Source organism: Narcine bancroftii, chromosome 1 (genome assembly GCF_036971445.1).
Source record: "Narcine bancroftii isolate sNarBan1 chromosome 1, sNarBan1.hap1, whole genome shotgun sequence".
NCBI classification, from domain to species: Eukaryota; Metazoa; Chordata; class Chondrichthyes; order Torpediniformes; family Narcinidae; genus Narcine; species Narcine bancroftii.
Genome location: NC_091469.1, coordinates 191,667,594 through 191,688,052, shown reverse-complemented (window position 1 = coordinate 191,688,052; position 20,459 = coordinate 191,667,594). Strand labels below are relative to the sequence as shown.

Below are 20,459 nucleotides of genomic sequence, written 5' to 3'. Positions count from 1 at the left end.
TTAATGAGCTCTTCCATTTACTCAGTCTCTAAAAATGATCCGGTATGGACTTTACCTTCATGAGATGTATTTTGAGAATGAGAAAGGGCGAACACTGTTTTAATCTGCTGCTTGTTTTGCTAAACAGGCTGAGAGAATGGAAAGGAAAGAGAGATTTGCCCTTTCACCCTTCTCCTTGGCCTCAGTGTCTTCTGGGAAATTTTCTCCAACCATGCATGTGAGTAATAAAATATTTCCTTTTGCTATAGTGAGACATGGATGAATGAATAAAATAAAATGGAAGACCCACCTGGAACATCATCCTTTTATTTATTTTCTTTGATAAAATTTCATGCTTGCCACAAGTATTCTTCTTTCTTTCTTTGGCTTGGCTTCGCGGACGAAGATTTAAGGAGGGGGTAAAAGTCCACGTCAGCTGCAGGCTCGTTTGTGGCTGACAAGTCCGATGCGGGACAGGCAGACACGGTTGCAGCAGCTGCGGGGGAAACATGGTTGGTTGGGGTTGGGCGTTGGGTTTTTCCTCCTTTGCCTTCAAGAATACAGCACGTGGTTTTCAAGATGCTGTGGACCAATCCCAGTTGTAGTTTGGATACACGGGTTAGCGGCAAAAGACAAAAAAGGAAAAGCGCAGATGTGAGTGGGGCAGAAAATGAAAGGTCACCATGACTCCATGAAAGAAATAGTCTTAGAAATAATTAAATTAGCCTGAACCACATACAGTCTAATTACAGACTCTGATTTAGTTGCATTTTACGCGTGAAAATTTGTATCTCTTTTCATAACAAAAATGACCTGAACTTGCTGAACACCAAACTGCATGAAAGAAATGGAATCCAAAATATATTGGGAAAAAGTAATCCTTTCTGTGAGTAACCAGAACTCTTGACACCAGCCTGTTCTAAAAGTATAATTCCATTTGGAGATCATTGGTTATGCAGAAAATGAAGGCACTCTCTTGTTTCAATAAAAGATTTGGAACCTCCAAACTTGTCACTTTTATCCAGGCTGAGCACGAATAGTAGGTTTTGAAAATGTTATGATTATTACACAAAAGAACTATCTGAGCATAGCTGTTGTCTGAGGGGCATGTGGGAAATGAGTGGAGTCTGCTGACATCTTCACTGAGCTTCCAGTTGTCCAGGATATGTCAGATATGCCAAAAGTTAAACGTTCAAAGTTTAAATTTATTATCAGAGTACATACATGACATCATATGAAATACTCTTTCTGCGGGTCAGGCTTAGTAATCTCTGTATTCCAGTAACTTAAATTGTACTCATCAAGAACTGTAAACAAACTGACTAGGCAAATGAAGATGTAAGTATAAGTACACAATGTAAATAAAGACCATACGTATGAATCCTTAAATGAGTTCAAGAGTCTGATAGTTGAGGGTCAGCAACTATTCTTAAACTGGTGGTAAAAGACTTGTGGCATGTTTCCTGATGGTAGCAGCAAGAATAGAGCATGTCCTGGGTGGGGTAGATCCCTGATAATTTATGCTACTTTCCGATGGCATCGTTCCATATAGATAGTCTCGATGGTGGGGAGAGTTTTGCTTGTGATGTTCTGGGCTGAGTCCACTACCTTTTGTAGGATTTTTCACCCAGAAGAACTGGAGCCCCATGACAGGCCATGAAGCAGCCAGTCAGCACACTTTCAACCATACATCTCTAGAAATCTGCCTATGTTGTTGATAACATGCAGAACCTCTGAAAACTCCAGACAAAGTAGAAGCGCTGTTCTTTCTTTGTAATCCATTTTTGTCATGGCTATCCCTCATAGTTGAGGATGAAGGCCTTCATTCCATTGATCACTGAATGAAGATCTTGCGCGTGTATTTGTTTAACATGTTCTTGATGGCTCACTCCAAGAAGTATACGACACCTCACAAATCAACCAACTAATTCCGATGGCATGGAAACCATGACGATTGGAGCTGATGGATTTGTTGCAGCCTTCATCCGCCTTCACAGCCATTGCGTTCAGAGTAACTTTGTCCGCCTGTTCTACCATTGAGGACTTGGTTGGATTGTTCTTTGTCAGGGACCTGTTAGGTCTGCTTTGTTCATGTATGAGTGAGTCAGACACCAGACTGAGTCGAAATCAAGGTTCTTTGTTCTTTATTGCCGGATTGTAACACTTGCAACTAACAGTGTTAGTTGGAGAAGGCGCATTCTACCGTTATCAGCAAGTGGTGTTTTTTTTATACCTCAGGATACGTACTTAGTAAATTATCATACCATGACATTGTCCAATGAATAAACTGTTGCTACCCTTCTCTGTTAGTCTGCTGCACATCATTCTTGTTAGTGCAAAGCTTATCTTGAGTGGACAAGGTCACATCTGCATTCTGTTACTCCTTAGTACTGGGTGACTCCTTCTCCGGTCCCATCTCATGATGTTTTTACCTTACAGACCTCACCCTTGACCTTACTGCTATGGGTGACTCTACCAAGAGCATAGTGCCAGACAGCATCACTCTCGGGATCTCAGGACCACACAAGTTTCTCCACCACGACAAGCTGACAATCCATGGAGAAGTCTTTGTATGATGGGTTCAGGATAGGACCTCCCAGGAATTTAAAATTGCTGACCCTCGCCACCTCCAATTCCTCCAGTGATAACTGGGTCATATACCTCTGGTCTTCCTTTCCTTACATCTATTACCAACTCCTTGGTCTTGATGACATTGTGAGAGATTGTTATTAATAGACCATTCAGCCAAGTTTTCAATTATCCTTCTGTATGCTGACTCATCATCCCATTTATGAAGCTCACTAGTGTGGTATCATCAGTAAACTGTATAAGGAGTTGTTGCTGACTATACTTAATCACAGTCATAAGAATAAACTGAGTACATCAGGGGGACTAAGTATGTATCCCTGTTTTGCTCTGGTACTGATGGAGATTGTGGAGGTGTTTTTGCCAATCTGAACTGACTAACGTCTAAAGGTGAGGAAATCCAGGATCCAATTGCACAATGGGATATTGAAGCCCAGGTCTTGGGAGTTTGCTGATTAGATTTTGAGGCAATGATGGTATTGAATGTCGAGCTGTAATCAATAAAGAGCATCCTGATATATGCATCTTTGCTATCCAGATGTTCCATGGCTTTATGAAGAGCCAGTGAGATGGCATCTGCAGTAGACCTGTGGCTATGGTGACTTCGACGTTTCTGATTTGTTGATGCGCATGCATACTAATGACACTCACCAGGTTTTATTACATTGTAAATGTATAGAACCTATCTAGTTTCAAGGGCAGAATCTGCCCTCACATAGGACTTCTCATCATTTTTAGCCATCCTAGTTTGGGTGGGTATGTGAGGCCTGTGCCTCTCCAAGCTCTCACACTCAATGGCACTGCAAGTTCAGGTGGAGAAGGGTGGCTTTTCTTATCGGAAGACTTAGATATATTGCACCTCTATCAGGTAACATGCCACATATATTCTTTTTTAAATCAGCATTGATTATTCACACACATCATGTAGCAAAGAGTGAAATATCCTGCTCTAGATACCTGGCATCATGAGAATTTCTGCAGGATGGATGGAGGCTGGAGCAAAATTTGGGCAATGCCTTCACTGAACTATTAATTGCTAGAAAATTGCACTTTGATTTGTCTTGGACCAGTTTATTTGAGAAAAAAGATTGAGACAAAGAATATTGATCTCATTATACATTTATGCAAACTATATTTGAGTGGCATGGTTAGCCCAATGTTATTATAGCACCAGTGACCGAGTTTGAATCTGGCACTATCTGTAATGAGTTTGTAGGTTCTCCTCATGTCTGCATGGGTTTCCTCCCATGTTTCAAAGACCTATAGGGTTTGTAGGTTACTTCATCACATGGATGTATTTGGATGGCACAGCCGTGTGGGCTGGAGGAGCCTGTTACCATGCTGTATCCATGCAAATCCTTTGCCCATCTACACTAACCCCATTTTTCATACTCTAAATCTTTTAAATCTTTTAAAATTAATATGAGATGTCTTGAAGTAGTTCAATAAGTGAATTGGTTTTAGGAATGTGAACAAAAGGTCCAAAAGTTCATGTGTAGCCTGAAGAAGAGTTCAGAGTTCAGGCAGGATCCAGGGTTTGCCCTGTGGTCCAGAAGTCCAGTCAGAGCTAGGGTCAGGGAACAGGAAGGTTAATCTAGGGTTTGGCGTGCTTGTATGTTTTCAACTCCCTTTAAACATAGCAGGCTCATTGGAAAATTAGTTATACTGCTGTGTAATGTGCAAAAGAAGTGAGATAAAAAGGTGTGGGGAATTATTAGGAGTAACATCCTATAATCCAGAATTTCTGCCCGTGAGTCTGACGTCTGTGGTGGGTAAGTTGATGGAAAGTGTTCTGAGGGATGGTATTTACAAATATTTGGAGGTACAGGGATTGATAGGGAGTAATCAGCATGGTTTTGTCAGGGGTAGATCATGCTTGACAAACCTGATTGAGTTTTTCGAAGGGGTTACAAAAAAGGTTGATGAAGGGAAAGCTGTGGATGTTGTCTATTTAGACTTTAGTAAAGCTTTTGACAAAGTTCCCCACAGGAGGTTAGGAAAAAAGGTGGAGGCATTAGGTATAAATAAGGAGGTAGTGAAATGGATTCAGCAATGGTTGGATGGGAGGTGTCAGAGAGTAGTGGTAGAAAATTGTTTGTCCAATTGGAGGCCGGTGACTAGTGGAGTTCCACAGGGATCGGTCCTCGGTCCACTATTGTTTGTTATATATATTAATGATCTGGAAGTAGGGGTGGAGAATTGGATAAGCAAGTTTGCGGATGATACAAAGATTGGTGGTGTTGTGGACAGTGAGGAAGATTACCGTAGATTAAAAGGTGATTTAGGAAGGCTGGAGTTGTGGGCTGAGAAATGGCTGATGGAATTTAATACAGATAAGTGTGAGGTGTTACATTTTGGAAAGGCAAATCTAAATAGGTCATATGCATTAAATGGTAGGCTATTGAGATGTGCAGAGCAACAAAGGGATTTAGGAGTTATGGTAAATAGTACCCTCAAGGCTGATACTCAGGTAGATGGTGTGGTGAAGAAGGCATTTGGAATGTTGGCCTTCATAAATCGGAGTATTGAATTCAAGAGTAGGGAGGTTATGATGAAATTGTACAAGGCATTGGTGAGGCCAAATTTGGAGTACTGTGTACAGTTTTGGTCACCAAATTATAGGAAAGATATAAACAAAATAGAGAGAGTACAGAGAAGGTTCACAAGAATGTTGACAGGATTTCAAGGTTTGAGTTACAGGGAAAGGTTGTGCAGACTAGGGCTTTTTTCTCTGGAGCGTAGAAGATTGAGGGGGGACTTGATTGAGGTGTTTAAGATTTTAAAAGAGACAGACAGAGTAAATATGGATAGGCTTTTTCAATTAAGAGTGGGGGAGATTCAAACTAGAGGGCATGGTTTAAGATTGAAGGGGGAAAATTATAAGGGGAACATGAGGGGAAATTTCTTTACGCAAAGGGTGGTGGGGATGTGGAATGAGCTTCCGGAAGACGTGGTTGAGGCGGGATCATTGGTTACATTTAAGGATAGACTGGATAGTTACATGGAGAGGAGAGGACTGGAGGGGTATGGACCGGGTGCTGGTCAGTGGGACTAGGACGGTGGGGATTTGTTACGGCATGGACTAGTAGGGCTGAACTGGCCTGTTCTGTTCGTCTGCAGAATGGTTTCTTCTATAGGTAAATTTAAATGGGTCCAATGGAACATGTGCTTTGATGTGTTTCATCACCAGACACTTGAAGCTTTTATAATGGTGGAGGTCAGTGCTACTGGGCAGTAGTCATTGAGGCCTGTTACTGTCACCCTCTTTGGTACTAGGATGATAGTGGCTGGCTTTAAATCTGCAGAGACAACGGACTGCTGCAGTGAGGTATCAAAGATGTCCTCAAGGACCTCTGTCAATTGGTCTGTGCAGTCCTTCAGTACCCGACCAGTTATGTTGTCTGGTCCTGCTGCCTTGTGTGGGTTCACCTTGGATAGAGTTACCTTCCCCTTGGCGGCAGCTATGCAGGGGCCCGTTCATCATGGGGACACAGAGCTTTCTTCAGTCTCAGCCTGTTCTTCTCATCAGTCCATGGATAGAAGCTGTTCAGTCTGTCTGGAAGGTAGGCATCATTTTCTTTAACTCGCAAGGTTATCTTGTGATTTGTTGTACCTTGTATCAGGTGCAGAAGAGATTTACAAGGATTTTTCCTCGATTGTAGGGCAAGCCTTATGAGGATAAGTTGACTGAACTTGGTCTTTCCTCCTTGGACCTGATAGAGGTGTATAAGATGATGAGAGGCATTGATCATGGATGGCCAAAGGGTTTTTCTCAGGGCTGAAATGGCTAACACAAGGGAGTATAGTTTTAAGGTGCTTGGGGTTACATAGAGGGGGGGATGTAAAAATAACATTTTTCACAACAAGAGTGGTGGGCGCTATTGGCAACAGTAGTAGAGGTAGGTACAATAGGATCTTTTGGGAGATTATTAGATTTAATAATTTAAGCCATTTCAGCCCACAAGTCCATGCCACCCAATATATATCCAATTAACCTACATCCCCAGTACTTTTGGAATGGTGGGAGGAAACTGAACTCCCTGGGGAAAACCCATGAAGACACAGGGAGAACATGCAAACTCCTTACAGACAGTGTGGGATTTGAACCCTAGTCCTGATTGCTGGCACTGTAAACCACTACGCCAGTGGTTCTCAACTTTTTTCTTTCCACTCACATTACCACTTTAAGTAATCCCTATGCCATTGGAGCTCTGTGATTAGTAAGGGATTGCTTAAGGTGGTATGTGAGTGTGAAGGGTTGAGAATCACTGCTCTAGACCCAATTGTTACCGAAATGTTTTGCTTGAAAAAAATTGTCATTGGCCCATTTCCTTTGGAGTTATGAAACCATGCACATAACGAGTCAATTAGGTGTGATTCAAACTTTTTCCTTCCACCAACATACCACCTTAAGAAATCCCTTACTAATCACAGAGCACCTATGGCATAGAGAATGCTTGAAGTGGTATGTGAGTGGATAGAAAAAGGTTGAGAACATCTGCACTACGCCAACTGTGCCACCCATGATAGATACATGGAACTGAAAAAAATGGAGGGTAACGCAATAGGGAAATTCGACGCAATTGTTAGACTAGGTTATTAAGTTAGCACCACACTATGGGCCGAAAGGTCTGTACTGTGCTGTAGATTTATATGTTTGATGTTCTAAGATCACATTACTATATGGCTGCCCTGATCTCACTCACAATGCTATTTCATTATTGTAGCTGGAGAATCACAAGTCGACCTCAGTTCATAAACAGGTCAGGGAGAGATACCTCCCTGTCATTGCCCACAAACAGTTGTCTGTTGATCTGGGCTTGGCACCCAACCTCCAACCATCCACTGCCCATCATTCTGAGACAATCCACAGCTCTGCTCCTTCCAACCCCTCACACTGGTCATCAAAATTTCCAAGCAGGGACAAGCCATCTGATTTGAAAGTGAGGAGAAAAGGGAGGTTCTCCTGCTCAGAAGACAACTGCACGAAGAACAGACAGATAGCAGCAAGAGATCTGAGCTCCATTCAGACTAACAGCACTCAGAGAAAAAGATTGGATCAGTCGATGGTGGGAAAGCGTAGTGAGGTAAGTAGCAACTTGCATTTGCACAGCATCTTGAAATTGGTAAAACGCTCCAGTAGGTTTATGAATTCACAGCACAGAAACAAGCTCTTTGACCCATCACATCCATGCAAATCCTTTGCCCATCTACACTAACCCCATTTTTCATACTCTAATCCTTGCCTCTTTGACTTCTTCCTGAATCATCTCCTTCAGCAGCACATTCTGCTGTCTGTGTTAAACCAACCCTACCCCTCAGATTCCCTTTAAATCCCTTACTTCTCACTTAAACCAGTGGTACTCAACCTATGTTTTCTACTCACGCACCACCTTAAGTAATCGCTTAAGCAGAGTACCTATGGCAGTTGGCCAAATTGATAGTTTTTAAATAAAAGGTCCTGAAGCATCCACCCCATGAGGCATTAGTTTCTGTTAATGGGAGGGCTGGAGGAGACGCTGTAATTGCCAAGTGGTTACAAAATGTATACAATATTTCCTGCAATTGTGCAATCTGTAACATTGTAATTATGATCTGTACCTTTATAATGAAAAGATGAAACTACAATTTCCTGAGTGTGCTGAGAGATATTAGTGAAGAGTAGATACCGTGATCATGGCACAATTAAAAAGAAAGAGGTCTATTACAAAGGCTATACTTGGAAGATGCATTACAAATGATGTGAATGTGGTTTAGGTCGAATTTCCTGTATGAGTGTCCATGCCCTACCCCCCTAAATGGAGGATAAATGAATGTCCAGCTCAAGGTTTTTGTGTTTTAAAATTTATGTATATTTTTTTAAAATTTAGGGCCCTTTTATAATGTATGCTACAGGCCCCGCATTAGTTTAATCCGACCCTGGTGATCAATATCAATCCTTTCTCTGGCATCTGCCCCAAATAAATAGTCCTAATCTCATAGGCTGCTTGTGTATTGGAGAGAAAATATTGTATTGTCATTTTCCAAGGAGTTTCCATCAAGAATGAACAAATAGTGAATTTCACACATCGTGAAGATGAGGAGTCTGGGTGAAATGTAATGAGGGTATCAGTGGTTGGATTATGATCATTTATTATGCTTTGATTTCAAAACATTTCCAAGTCCATTGATGTGCTAAAGACTCTGGTCACTGGCTCAGTTTTCCTTTCCCAAACCAGGAGTTCTGAGGATCCATTCCCAGATCAGCTTCAGTTGAGTCAGCCCAAACCAAGAGGCGAGCGTGACATTGGAATGCCATCCAGCCATGTATATATACAGAAAGCCAAGTAGATACTCTCATTCTGGTAAAACATTGAACCAGAGTAACTCGGAATATGATTTTCTTAGGTTCATGTATGCCATGCCCTGCAACATACGTGGAAGGTCTTGCGAGCCCCCAACCGTTCCAACGTACACATTACCATGCAATATCTTGGGAGAGGGTCAAAGATGTCCACTCAGAATAACCCTCATCAGGATGAACTGAAGGTGTTTCAGCAAATCTGTGGAGCAGAGAATATTTGTGTGTACAAAGGACATCTCACTTATAGAGGTATGTTGTGCCTTTGATACCACTCAGTTCCTTTTACTGGCAACTCTGTGCAAGGCTACATTCACTGATGTAACATTTCCTCCAAATTATGCTCTTGATCACTGTTATACATTCATTGTTAAGAGCCAATTACTTTGACTGTGCATGAGTCTACTTGGGAGAGGTACAGTGTAGTCAGAATTATTGAACCAAGCTCAATTGTCTACCAAATAATTATGTGCAAATGTGCCTGCTTACAGCACAGATTATTGGATTGCAGTGTAGGTATGAGGGAAGCAATGATGAGTGCAGTGAAACATCACTAGGCTGACTCCTGGTATAGCAAGACTGATGTACGAAGGAAGCCTGGATAGGGTTACACATTGGAATTTAGCAAAAAATAGGGGACCTCATAGAAACATAAAATTCTGACAGGGCTAGACAGGACTGCAGGAAGAATGTTCTTGATGTTGGGGAAGTCCAGAACAAGGGGTCACAGTCGAAGGATAAAGGGGAGTGAGATGGAAAAAGTTTTTTCACTCAGACTTGTAAACTTGTGGAACTCCCTACCACAGAATGTTTTTTGAGGCCAATTCATCAGCAAGATTCAAAAAGGAATTGGATGTGGCCATATTGGCTAAAGGGATCAAGGGTTGGGGTTAGAAAGCAGGAACATGGTCAAAATTGGATGATCTGCTGTAATTGTATGGAAAAGTGGAGCAGTCTCGAAGGGTTGAATGGCCTTCTCCTGGTTCTATTTTCTATGATCTTATGCTTGTTACTTTCACCGTCATTGAGAGGTGATCTGGATATTTGGTTATATGCTCCAACATTGTTCCATACTTGAATAAGTATAAATGTAAAAGAACCTACAAATTTATCACTGTTCATTCTGTGTCCTAGAACAATTCCAATTTATTTCAAGACGACACTTTGGTTTTCCGTTCAGCGCTACGATCTATGTCAATGGGATGGTAGCTGCCCGCATCAGCTGGTGCTGTGAGCACAAGTATCGTTCTGGCTTCCAGCAGGGGAAACAAGGTTGCTTCCGACTGATTGGCGTTCGAGGAGGAATACCCTGCCACAGGTGGGATCACAGAAGAAATCTTGGCCCATCATTGCTATGCCAGCAATTATGAAAGATGCATCGATCTCACCCTAGTCCTCCAGCTTTCTTTCTTTTTGTTTCCATTTCTCATCCTTAACCTTTTCCTTTCCAAAATCACAACACCCTTTCAGGCAGTGCATTAGTAATCATTACTGCTCCAGTGCATACGTTGATCCAAGGACTATGAAATTGCTAAGATAAAACAGAATGTGGTTGATTATTTTGGTGGCTTCAAACACTTGTACAGGATATTTGACTTGTGGGGTTTTATAGAGAGATGGATCATTAATGTTTTGAGCTGAATGTGTCCACATGGGTGGCAGTATTAATGTAGCAGTTAGTACAATACTGTTACACTGTCAGTGACCGGGGTGAGAATCCAGTGTTGTCTGTAAGGAGTTTGTATGTTCTCCCAATGTCTGTGTGGGTTTCCTCCAGGTTGTTGGTCAAATGGCTGTAATTGGGAGGCTCAGGCTCATAGTCTGAAAGGGCCTGTTATCATGCTGTATGTCTCCATTTAAATTTGTTTGTCTAAATTTAAAGTTAATTTAAATTTAAAATGTAAATGTCTATGTAAAGTCAGGAAACATTTGACTTGGGCCCCTGACTTTCCCTCAACACCTGAACCTACTGTAAATGGCTCATTCGCACTTACAGGGTAGTGGGTAATCTCCAAGCCTTTACCCTCATTGTCTTTTTTGAGTATTCTTTCCTCCATATCAAGTTCCACCAAAATCCCCTATGAGAAGGTGGTGACCCGATTGAATTCACAGCATCCGGAACTTCAGAGGGCACGTAATGTAGATTTGACCAGGCCCCTTGTCTGAGTTGGGTACATGATGCTGATACATTTTTCTAATGCCTGCCCACCAATCACTAGATTTATTGAAATGATTTCAGCAACAATATCCAAGGCAGTTTGACTAGAGGGACCTCAGGCCTGAGGGATCAGACCACATTTTATGCACAATAAATATCCTGACATTTAACAACGTAATAGACCCGAGTTCAAATCATCTGCTGCATGGAAGGAGTTTGTACGTTCTCGCTATGACTGCATGGGTTTCCTCCAGGTGTTCCAGTTTCCTCCAACATTCTATCTGGTGAAAGGCCAGACAAGGACAGTAACTCTCTGGCCCTTGGGACTTCTGTAATGTCAGATTGGCAGATTTTCGAATGACACAGGAAAGACTGCAGATGCTGGAATTTGGAGCATAAAACAATCTACGGGAGGAATGTAGAGTAGATATTCTCAACTTTGTTTTGGCTCTGACCCCTTTGGACTCTGCTCAAAGCTTATGGGCCCCCTTCCCTATGATTAGTCGATTAGTTGGTTATTTCCATACTTCTTTCCTGTCGACTACATTTTATTATTTTTATTATTTATAAATAATTTTTAAAAATATTTTATGATTTTAGTCTGTGGCCTCCCTTAAATGTGCTGTAGCCCTCGGGGGAGGTGGTATGAACCCTTTTGAGAATGGCTGATGTAGAGGGTTGACCAGCATCAGTGGGAGAAAAAGAATGGTCAGTACCCTTCATTAAGACCATAGTCGATTTACTGAACTATTAGATATTACTCCCATTAATACCCAATCATACTTTTATTTATTTTTTTTTACAGGTTACCATGTAGTCTAATTTTCCAGCGAGTTTAAAGGGAATGTGAAATGTAGAAGACTCCACCCCCATCCACAGACACTCCCACCTTCCTGATCCCACTCCGAATGCAGTCACACATTCAGCCCGCAGCTTGAGTCCTGGCCCTGACCACACTCCGGATCTCTGGCTCTGGCCACACTTGCCTTCTGCATCCTCAGCACTCATTTCACTCAAAAATTCATGTGCCAGACATTGGAATAGCAGGATTTCTACCCAATAAAAGCTGGATTATTGGAGTTTGACTAGAGGGACCTCAGGCCTGAGGGATCAGGCCACATTTTATGCACAATAAATATCCTGACATTAACAACGTAATAGACCCGAGTTCAAATCATCTGCTCCATGGAAGGAGTTTGTACATTCTCGCTATGACTGCATTGGTTTTCTCCAGGTCACATGGGTGCAATTGGGCAGAGAGGGCTTGTAGATCGGAAGGGCCTGATACTGTGCTGTATCTCTAAATTAAAATTGAATTTAATTAATATAAAGGGGAAAGATAGGTCATTTTATCCCCTTCCTTCTAATGTTGATAAAGAGTCCAAAAAGTTGACTGAACATTTCTATCCACGGATGCTGTCTGACCTGCTGATTATTTTGTCCGCTCAAGATTCCAGCACCTGTAGCTTTTATGTTTCTCCAGTAGAGTACAGAAAAGTCTAGGAGAAACTCAGCAGGTCACTCAACATCCATAGGAAGTAAAGAGTAACTTGAAACATGACTTTCTTTTACATGACCTGCTGAGTTTCTCCAGCACTTTTGTGCACTGCACTAGACCACAGCATCCGATGATTTTTTATTTGTTTACCTCTGTGTTCCACCAGTAACATTTTTTTGCTTCAGGTTTCATTATCTGCAGTTGCTTTCATCTATATCACTATTGATTTCTTTCCTCACTTCAAGAATAGCTTCATGTGGGTTTAGTGTGTAAAGTCATTAGACCAAAGATGTTCAAAATGCATCTTTTTCCCGAAATAACTTGGAAATCATGATTCTTCCATACACTCCATTCAGCAGCGATACATTTATTTTTGATTGTATTTAGAGTCTCACCAGGAACACTGGACAAAGTTGATCCTCACGTGTACCTTCCACATTAAGCAGGTGTCTGATGGCCCAGCAGTATCATATGCACAAGAAAAAGCAAACGACAGAAGTTACACAACCTTGGAAAAAAACACATCTCTGCTGTGAAGATGACAGGCTGGAGAAAGGCAAGCACCTTAGGATTTCTGATCAGCTTTACACGAACCAATAAAAATAATTACAACAGATAAGCTGGGAAGTACGCAGAGGGCAGAGAATTATAGTGATCAGGATTTTCTATCTTGTTTTTGAATAATATGATAAAGTGAATGACCAAAACTCAACGAGCAGAATGACCAGAGTGAAAACAATTGGAAGGAAGGTGAGGCTAAGTGAGAAAGTGATTATACTAACTTTGGGATATAAGAGTCCATAAAAGGAAAGGAAGGATGTTGGGAAATATAGAAGGCATTTTAATGGGGTTTAATTAGATGTGGTGGGAACAGGTAGTGCTTTTGGTGGTTTTAGGGACTGCTGTTCATTCGCTGCTTGGAATGACAATGGAAATTGCCTTAGCTATGTCTCAGCAGCTTCCGCTTTTGAGTAGGTAACTCAAAGGTTTAGGCCCCATTCCGGAAATTTGAGCACTTAACCTCGAATAATCTGGGGGTGTTAATCCTGTCATAGCTCTTCTAAGGTCAAGAACCACAACACACCTAATCCTTCCAGTGTTCCTCCATATCTGCCTCAACCCAACCCTTTTTCCCAAAGTGGCAATTTGTTACAGACAAGCAAATTAAAGTCAGTTGAATATTTTAATCTCAAAGGATCGCAGTAAATTAGTGAATTAAATCTCAAATGAGTTCAAAGAAAATGAAGGCTAGGCCAAGGTTTTGAATCTATTCAAAAGCTGTTTTAAGTGTTCACTTCAGCTGTTGAGAACCAGCATCTGTGAACTGGACCTGCTTCTGCTGTTTGTGGATTTTACTTTTGTTATTACAAAAACTCAAAAAGAAACTGTCAGCTCCAGAAGACGACTACTTGTTCAGTCCAAATGGCCGTGAAATCTTTGTTATAGATATGTAGTATTAAAATGCAATGCAGGAAAAATTAATGGTATTTATCATGTCAATACTCATATGAAATACTTCCATTTAAAAAGTTGTGTATTATTCACCCCTTCATCCCCATCATCCAGGAATGATGACAAGTTCTGTGCCGGCAATATCTAAATCTGGTTTATTCAGGAGCAATGTGGGAGAGAGGAAGACAGCCATGACTAAGACAACCTCCGGCAAAACTAACCACAATGTCCTAAATTTCATGGACACTCCAGCCTCTTTTGGAGAGGGCAGGAGGAAATCAATCCAGTCTTGTGATGTAGGACAGCAAAACAAAAAGGTTAGGAGTGGATACCTGTTGGGTGAGACTTTGAATACAAGCAATACATCACAATACTTAAGTTCTGACAGTGGATGTAGGACACTTCGAAGAAACATTTTGATGAGAAGGACACATAAAAGAGCTGAAAGAATGGATCATACTGGGCACAGTCACCAGCTGATTAACCAGGATTCTTCCAGTAATGACGAACATACCAGGAGGAAGCTGTATGAGAATCAAAGAAGACTTTGGAAAAGAGGTACTTTACTTGCTGGTGAGGAAAGCAGTGATCGAGAAAGTGGAGATAGTAGTGCCTGCAGGAAAGGCAGCACAGTGAAGAAGAAGAAAAAGAGGAGGATAAAGAGGCGGGAAGCAAGGAAGGAAATTGAGATAAACAGTGCAAGGTTCACAGGACATGTGGAAGAAGGTGTAAGCAAGAAGACATGGGACAGAGGGAGAAAATGGAAGGAAGTAAATCACCTGGCAGACCAAGATACTGTCTCTGTAAAGCAGAGAGAAGCAGTGGTAGAAGGTGAGGAGTGAGTGTTATATGGTTCATTCGTTGTACACAGAAGCCACAGCAACAATTTGAGGGAAGGGACAGTATTCTGCTGTGCTTTTGCAACACCGGGTGACAACAATAATGCAGATTGTTTTAATATCTCCTGAACCAAAACATGAATGTAGACCTCGTTCAGAACAATGGCACAACATCAGTATTCCCTGCAATAGGTCAATTGACTTGATTATGTGACCTTCTTAAAATATTTGAAGGATGCCACTCTCAAAATATATCCCTGATGATAAAATTGTAACCATTTATTGACATCCATGCAGTATTTATTATTAGGCTGAAGTTTTCCTCCATCTTCCCTCAGATTTTTTTCTTTGGATGATTCCACAATGATTCCTATGGAAAGTTACCATTCTTCACACGAGGGCCTGAACAAAGTGAATGGGCCTTGTTGGCTATTGTAGGTTAGGAGAGTCAACCTGGGTCTGGATGGTTTAAATGGTCTTTACAGTCATTAATGGGTGAGACACACATAACGAGATAGACAACCTGAGTGTAGACACCCAGTCAGGTCTTATCAGGAGTGACGTGCCATGGTGTACCTTGGTCTGAGTGATCTTTGACACCTAGTGTGATCCTGACTTTCAACATATAGTTAGATAGTCTGAATTCTGAATGGTACTCAACTACAAGTTTGGACCTGGATGAGTAGAACATCACTGGCAGCCTGACCCTTAACAACTAGCAGAGGCTCAGACAATTATTACAACCCTTAATTTATATAAGCTAGTCAATGGATGTGCCTAAAGGGGAGTGTCCATTAATGATTCAGTCACCATAGTCCTTAACTATTGATAGCAATTTTTTGTAAAATATTTGCAAGATCACTAGATACAAGAGCAGAAGTAGGTCCATTAGCCCATCAAGTCTGCTCTGCTATTCTAATCATGAGCTGATCCAGCCTCCTACTAAGCCCCACTCCCTGGCTTTCTCCCCATAACCTTTGAAGCCTTGTCTAATTGACTAAAGAAATATTTCCACATCTCTGTTTTAAATTGATGCCCTTTTATCCTGAAAATTTTCTCTCATCCTAGCATAGGAAACATCCTTGGCACATCTACCTTGTCCAGGCCTTTCAGCATATAAAATTCCTCTATGAGATTCCCCCCCCACCCCCTCATCTTTCTGTGCTGCAATGATGACAGTCCAAGAGCCAACAATTGTTCTTTGTATAGTAAACCTTTCATTCCTGGTATCATTCCATTAAATCTTCTCTGAACCTTCTCCAACACCTGTATATCTTGCCTCAAATAAAGTGCCCAAAACTGTACACAGTACTCCAAGTGAGGCCTCGCCAGTGCTTAATAACATCTCTGTTCTTATATGCTTTTGCTCTAGAAATGAATACCAATATCACAAATGACTCAACCTGGAGGTTAATCTTTGGGATATCCTGGACAAGGACTCCCAAGTGCCTTTGCACCTCAAAATTTTGAATTACCATCTAAATAATTGTCTGCTCATCTATTTCTTCTACCAAAGCGCATGACCATACAATTTTCAACATTTATTTCATCTGACATGTCTTTACCCATTCTCCTAATATTCACTTGACTATGATCAGAATGAGGAGTTGTCTGATGTGTAGACCTATAATGTCTTTGATTATGGGACTGTGGGAGAGAAAGCACCACCATTTTGGTTTTTCTCACTTATCCCATACGAATGGGTTGACCTCACTTATTAATAGCTGCGTTTATACTAAGGACACCTCGCATCACACTGCATCACCTCGAATCACCGCGATTATTTGTCGCTCGCATCACCGCGCATTTTTGGACTACCTGAACTGTTTCTACCGAGCGATTGAATACGCGGTGATGCATGGCGATGCGAGGAATGCGAGGTGATGCAGGGCGATGCAAGGTGACCAGGAAGTCCGATGAGCAATTGAAAACCATGGGTGAAAAATCGCGATTTCCGGTTAGTCACCCGTGGTGTTTCCACTGCGAGGTCGTCCCTCGCATCACCCCGCATCGACCACCTCAAAAGTAGGACGCTGGAGCACCTCGAATCGCCGCATATCGGCCACAACCGGATGTGTTTACAGTGCAGCCTGATTCGAGGTGTCACCGCGCTTCACCTCGCATTACCTCGCATCACCGCGCTTTTCCCAGCTCAGTAGAAACACCCCCAATGACTTCCCTGTTGGAACCAACTATATTCAGCATACATTACTTGTGGATTTGCAGAAAACAACCCGTCAGTGTCATCAGGATTCTTGAGAGATCTGAACAGTAAGAAAGGAGGAACAATGACCATGGAAGATTCAGAGAGACCGGTCAAGGATGGCATGCAGGCACACAACTCAAAAACAAAAGTTGAGAGCAACATTATGTCTGAGATTTTGAACAACAAAGAACCTGGAGATTTGAAACAAGGTAATATTTCTGGTGGGGACCTGAGTGAAGAACACATGGAGGCAGGTACAAAAGGCAGCCACAACAAATATATACAGAAACTTGGAAAAGAAAGTCCGAAGCATCCCAAAGGCAACAACAGTGGAATCCATTTTGGTAAAGGTGAGCAACTTGAAGGAGATAATGAGTGCCAAATTGTTAGCAATCTGGCTAATGCTCTGATTAATAAAGGACTTGATCCTTCATCATGGCATGAATTGAAATTATCAAACTTAAAAGGATCTGAAGTCAGCACTTAATTTTTTGCAGGATTTATAGAGTTACAAAGTCAAAGAACAGGATTTAGAGCAGTTGTTCTTAACCTTTTTCTTTCCACTCACATCCCACTTTAAGTATTCCCTATGCCATAGGTGCTCTGTGATTAGTAAGGGATTGCTTAAGGTGGGATGTGGGTGGAAAGAAAAAGTTTGAAAACCACTGTTTTAATTGTACTTAATTGACTTGTTATGTGCACGTTTTCATAACTCCAAAGGAAATGGGCCAATGACAATTTTTCTCAAACAAAATATTTCAGTAACAATTGGGTCTAGAGCAGTAATTCTCAACTTTCCATTCCCACTCACATCCCACCTTAAACAATCCCTTACTAATCACAGAGCACTGATGGCATAGGGATTACTTAAAGAGGTATGTGAGTGGAAAGAAAAAGGTTGAGAACCAAAAGGTAGAGACAAGAGCAGTTCAAATAGTGTAAGGGCATCTAAAGGACAACAGGATATAAACAAGCTGCTCTCATTGGTCAGTGCCAATGTTTGTGTTCTGCAAGTCGTCAAGTTTATTGTCATCTCATTTTCATAAGTACAACCCGATGAAACAGCGTTCTCCAGTCCTTGGTGCAAAACATGCAGACACACAACCAGACATAACTCACATACAGACAAACAATACATTTGCAGGACAAGTATTTCATCTATATCAATAAATCTACTTCATTCTGAATTTCACTGTGAGGACTTCTAGTCCATCCTTCTCATATGTACATCCCAGTTCCCTTGAAATCCATATCTGATATTTTCCTCAACTATTGCTTCGACACTTCAACATGATGACTTTTTTTCTGAATTCATGGCTGGATTTATTGGTGACTATATCAATAACCACATGCTTGAACAATCTTTTCTCAGTCAAAAATATTAGTCTTAAAAATCTCAGACTTCACGTATCAATCTGATCTTTAGAACTCTGACCTGATTGGAAAACCTCTCAATCCTCTCACTATTTTGCACCAATGCCTCTCTTTTGGTAAAGTATTTAGTTCTATAGTATCCAAACATTCTCTGGGTCGGAATGGAGGAAGTAGAGGCAGAGTAAATCTTTCTATACAGTCATGCGATGCTGAACACCCATGATACGTTCTGTAAAGTAGGATGTTATGCTATTTTGACGTGCTGTGGACACCATATTTATCCGGTTACGTCTGCTATTCCTGTTCTCCGATCAGGAACAGGACATAGCAGACATAACTGAATAATTGCTTTTCTTCAATTAAATCATTAACTCATACTGATTTCAATTTGAAACATAAAAATACACACACTGTAGAGGGCCGCCGAACGCACCACGCCTGAAGCGACGACCCAACACCGGGAACCCGCGGCCTACACAGCCAGACAAGATAAGCCACGTGCTTTGAAGTCGGCGCCCGACTCAGCAGCACGCGGCTGCAGTACCCCACTCAGATGGCTGGCCAGTGGCAGCCAATCAGGGGGTGCTAGGGGAACAGCCACACCCAGGGATAAGAGGGTTCAATAAGTGGCCGTTCCCTGGGCAGCACTAAACAACCAATCCTAATCCATGACCCACCCTCACGCCAAAGGGGCAGGCTTCCCAAGCACAAGGCCTTGCCAAGTGCTGATTCTGGGCAGGGGTCGTGTGTGGGCCGCCGAACGTGCCATGTCCGAAGTGGCGACTCGTGAGCCTGAGGCCTACAGCCGGCCAAGCAGGCTACGTGCTTCAAAGTCGGCGCCTGACTCAACAGCACGCACCTGCAGCACTCCACTCTGATGGGCTGGCCAGCGGCAGCCAATCGGGTGGAGCTATGGAAACAGCCACTCCAAGGGATGAGAGGGGCTCACTTATTGGCCGCTCCCCTGAGAGAACTAAATAACCAATCCCAGGAAGCGGATCATAATGCCACCAGTCGGGGGTGGGGGTGGGGGGGCTTGATGACGTCAGAGATGGGCTTCTGAGCCCTTTATAAGCAGAGCTGCCAGCACAATAAACCAGTGTAGAATTCACTCCCTAACTACATTGCCCAAACCTGAGAGAGAAAAGAGAAGATGGCACATAACTGTTTCACACCACCTCTCTAACTACAATACTTCTGGGATTATTTTTGTTTTGCAGCAAAACCCATTGATGTTTCTAAAGCAGAATTGTTTGCATGGGTTCGAGAGAAGCTGGTATCAGCCCTCAAACATGCTGAGACCGTCCGGTCTGAGCCAGAGCTCAGTGACACCAGTGAGGCCAGCGGAAGTGAAGTCCGGAAGGAGAGTGAGAAGGTAGAGAAAACCCTTGCACAAGGAAGGAAGCAAGGTACAAGTAAGTTTTACCATGAATGTGAAAGTCACAGGAAAAGGCCAGCTGGTCGCTCAAGCCTGTCCACATCACAATATCTGGACATTAATGCTAAAGACTCCTTTCAGACCCTTACCACCGTCCTTTGTCAATGAGATTTTGGAAGTTTGCTAAGATATATTCAATTACAGATATTAGAGAACATTGGTTTAAAGTGAGTGGAGGAAAGTTTAGGGGAGATGTCAGCAGTAATTTTTTTTTATTCAGAGTGGCGGGTGCCTGGAATGCATTGCCAGGGATGGTGGTGGAGGCTGGGGCAATAGACTCTTAGACAGGCACATCAATGCAAGGAAAAGAGTTATGTGTATGAGGTAGGGAAAAATTAGATTGTTATGGAGTAGGTTTACACAGGTTGGTTGGCACAACATCAAGGGCTGAAGGACCTGTACTGTGCTGTAATATTCTTTGTTCAATATGTGAGTTTAAAAGTTGAGACAATATTGTGGTGTCTTATGGCGGGATTGAATTATTTAAACTTTCCCAAAAACAATTTAAATGGGAAGATAGTGTAATACTTTCACCAGATGATTCTGATGACAAGGAAGATTTCAGTGGTAGTTGCTTAATTTCTGACAT

At 42.0% G+C, this 20,459-nt stretch overlaps 1 protein-coding gene across 1 annotated transcript in view; it reads right to left on the bottom strand.

The window, feature by feature from the left end:
- Positions 1–323: 323 nt before the first annotated feature.
- The window catches only part of psmd5 (proteasome 26S subunit, non-ATPase 5), a 62,052-nt gene continuing 41,916 nt past the window's right edge, over positions 324–20,459 (bottom strand). Inside the window, exon 10 of the mRNA XM_069885873.1 lies at positions 324–561. Within this exon, the coding sequence (XP_069741974.1) occupies positions 532–561 (30 nt within the window). The 3' untranslated portion in view covers positions 324–531. The remainder of the gene's footprint in view (positions 562–20,459) is intronic.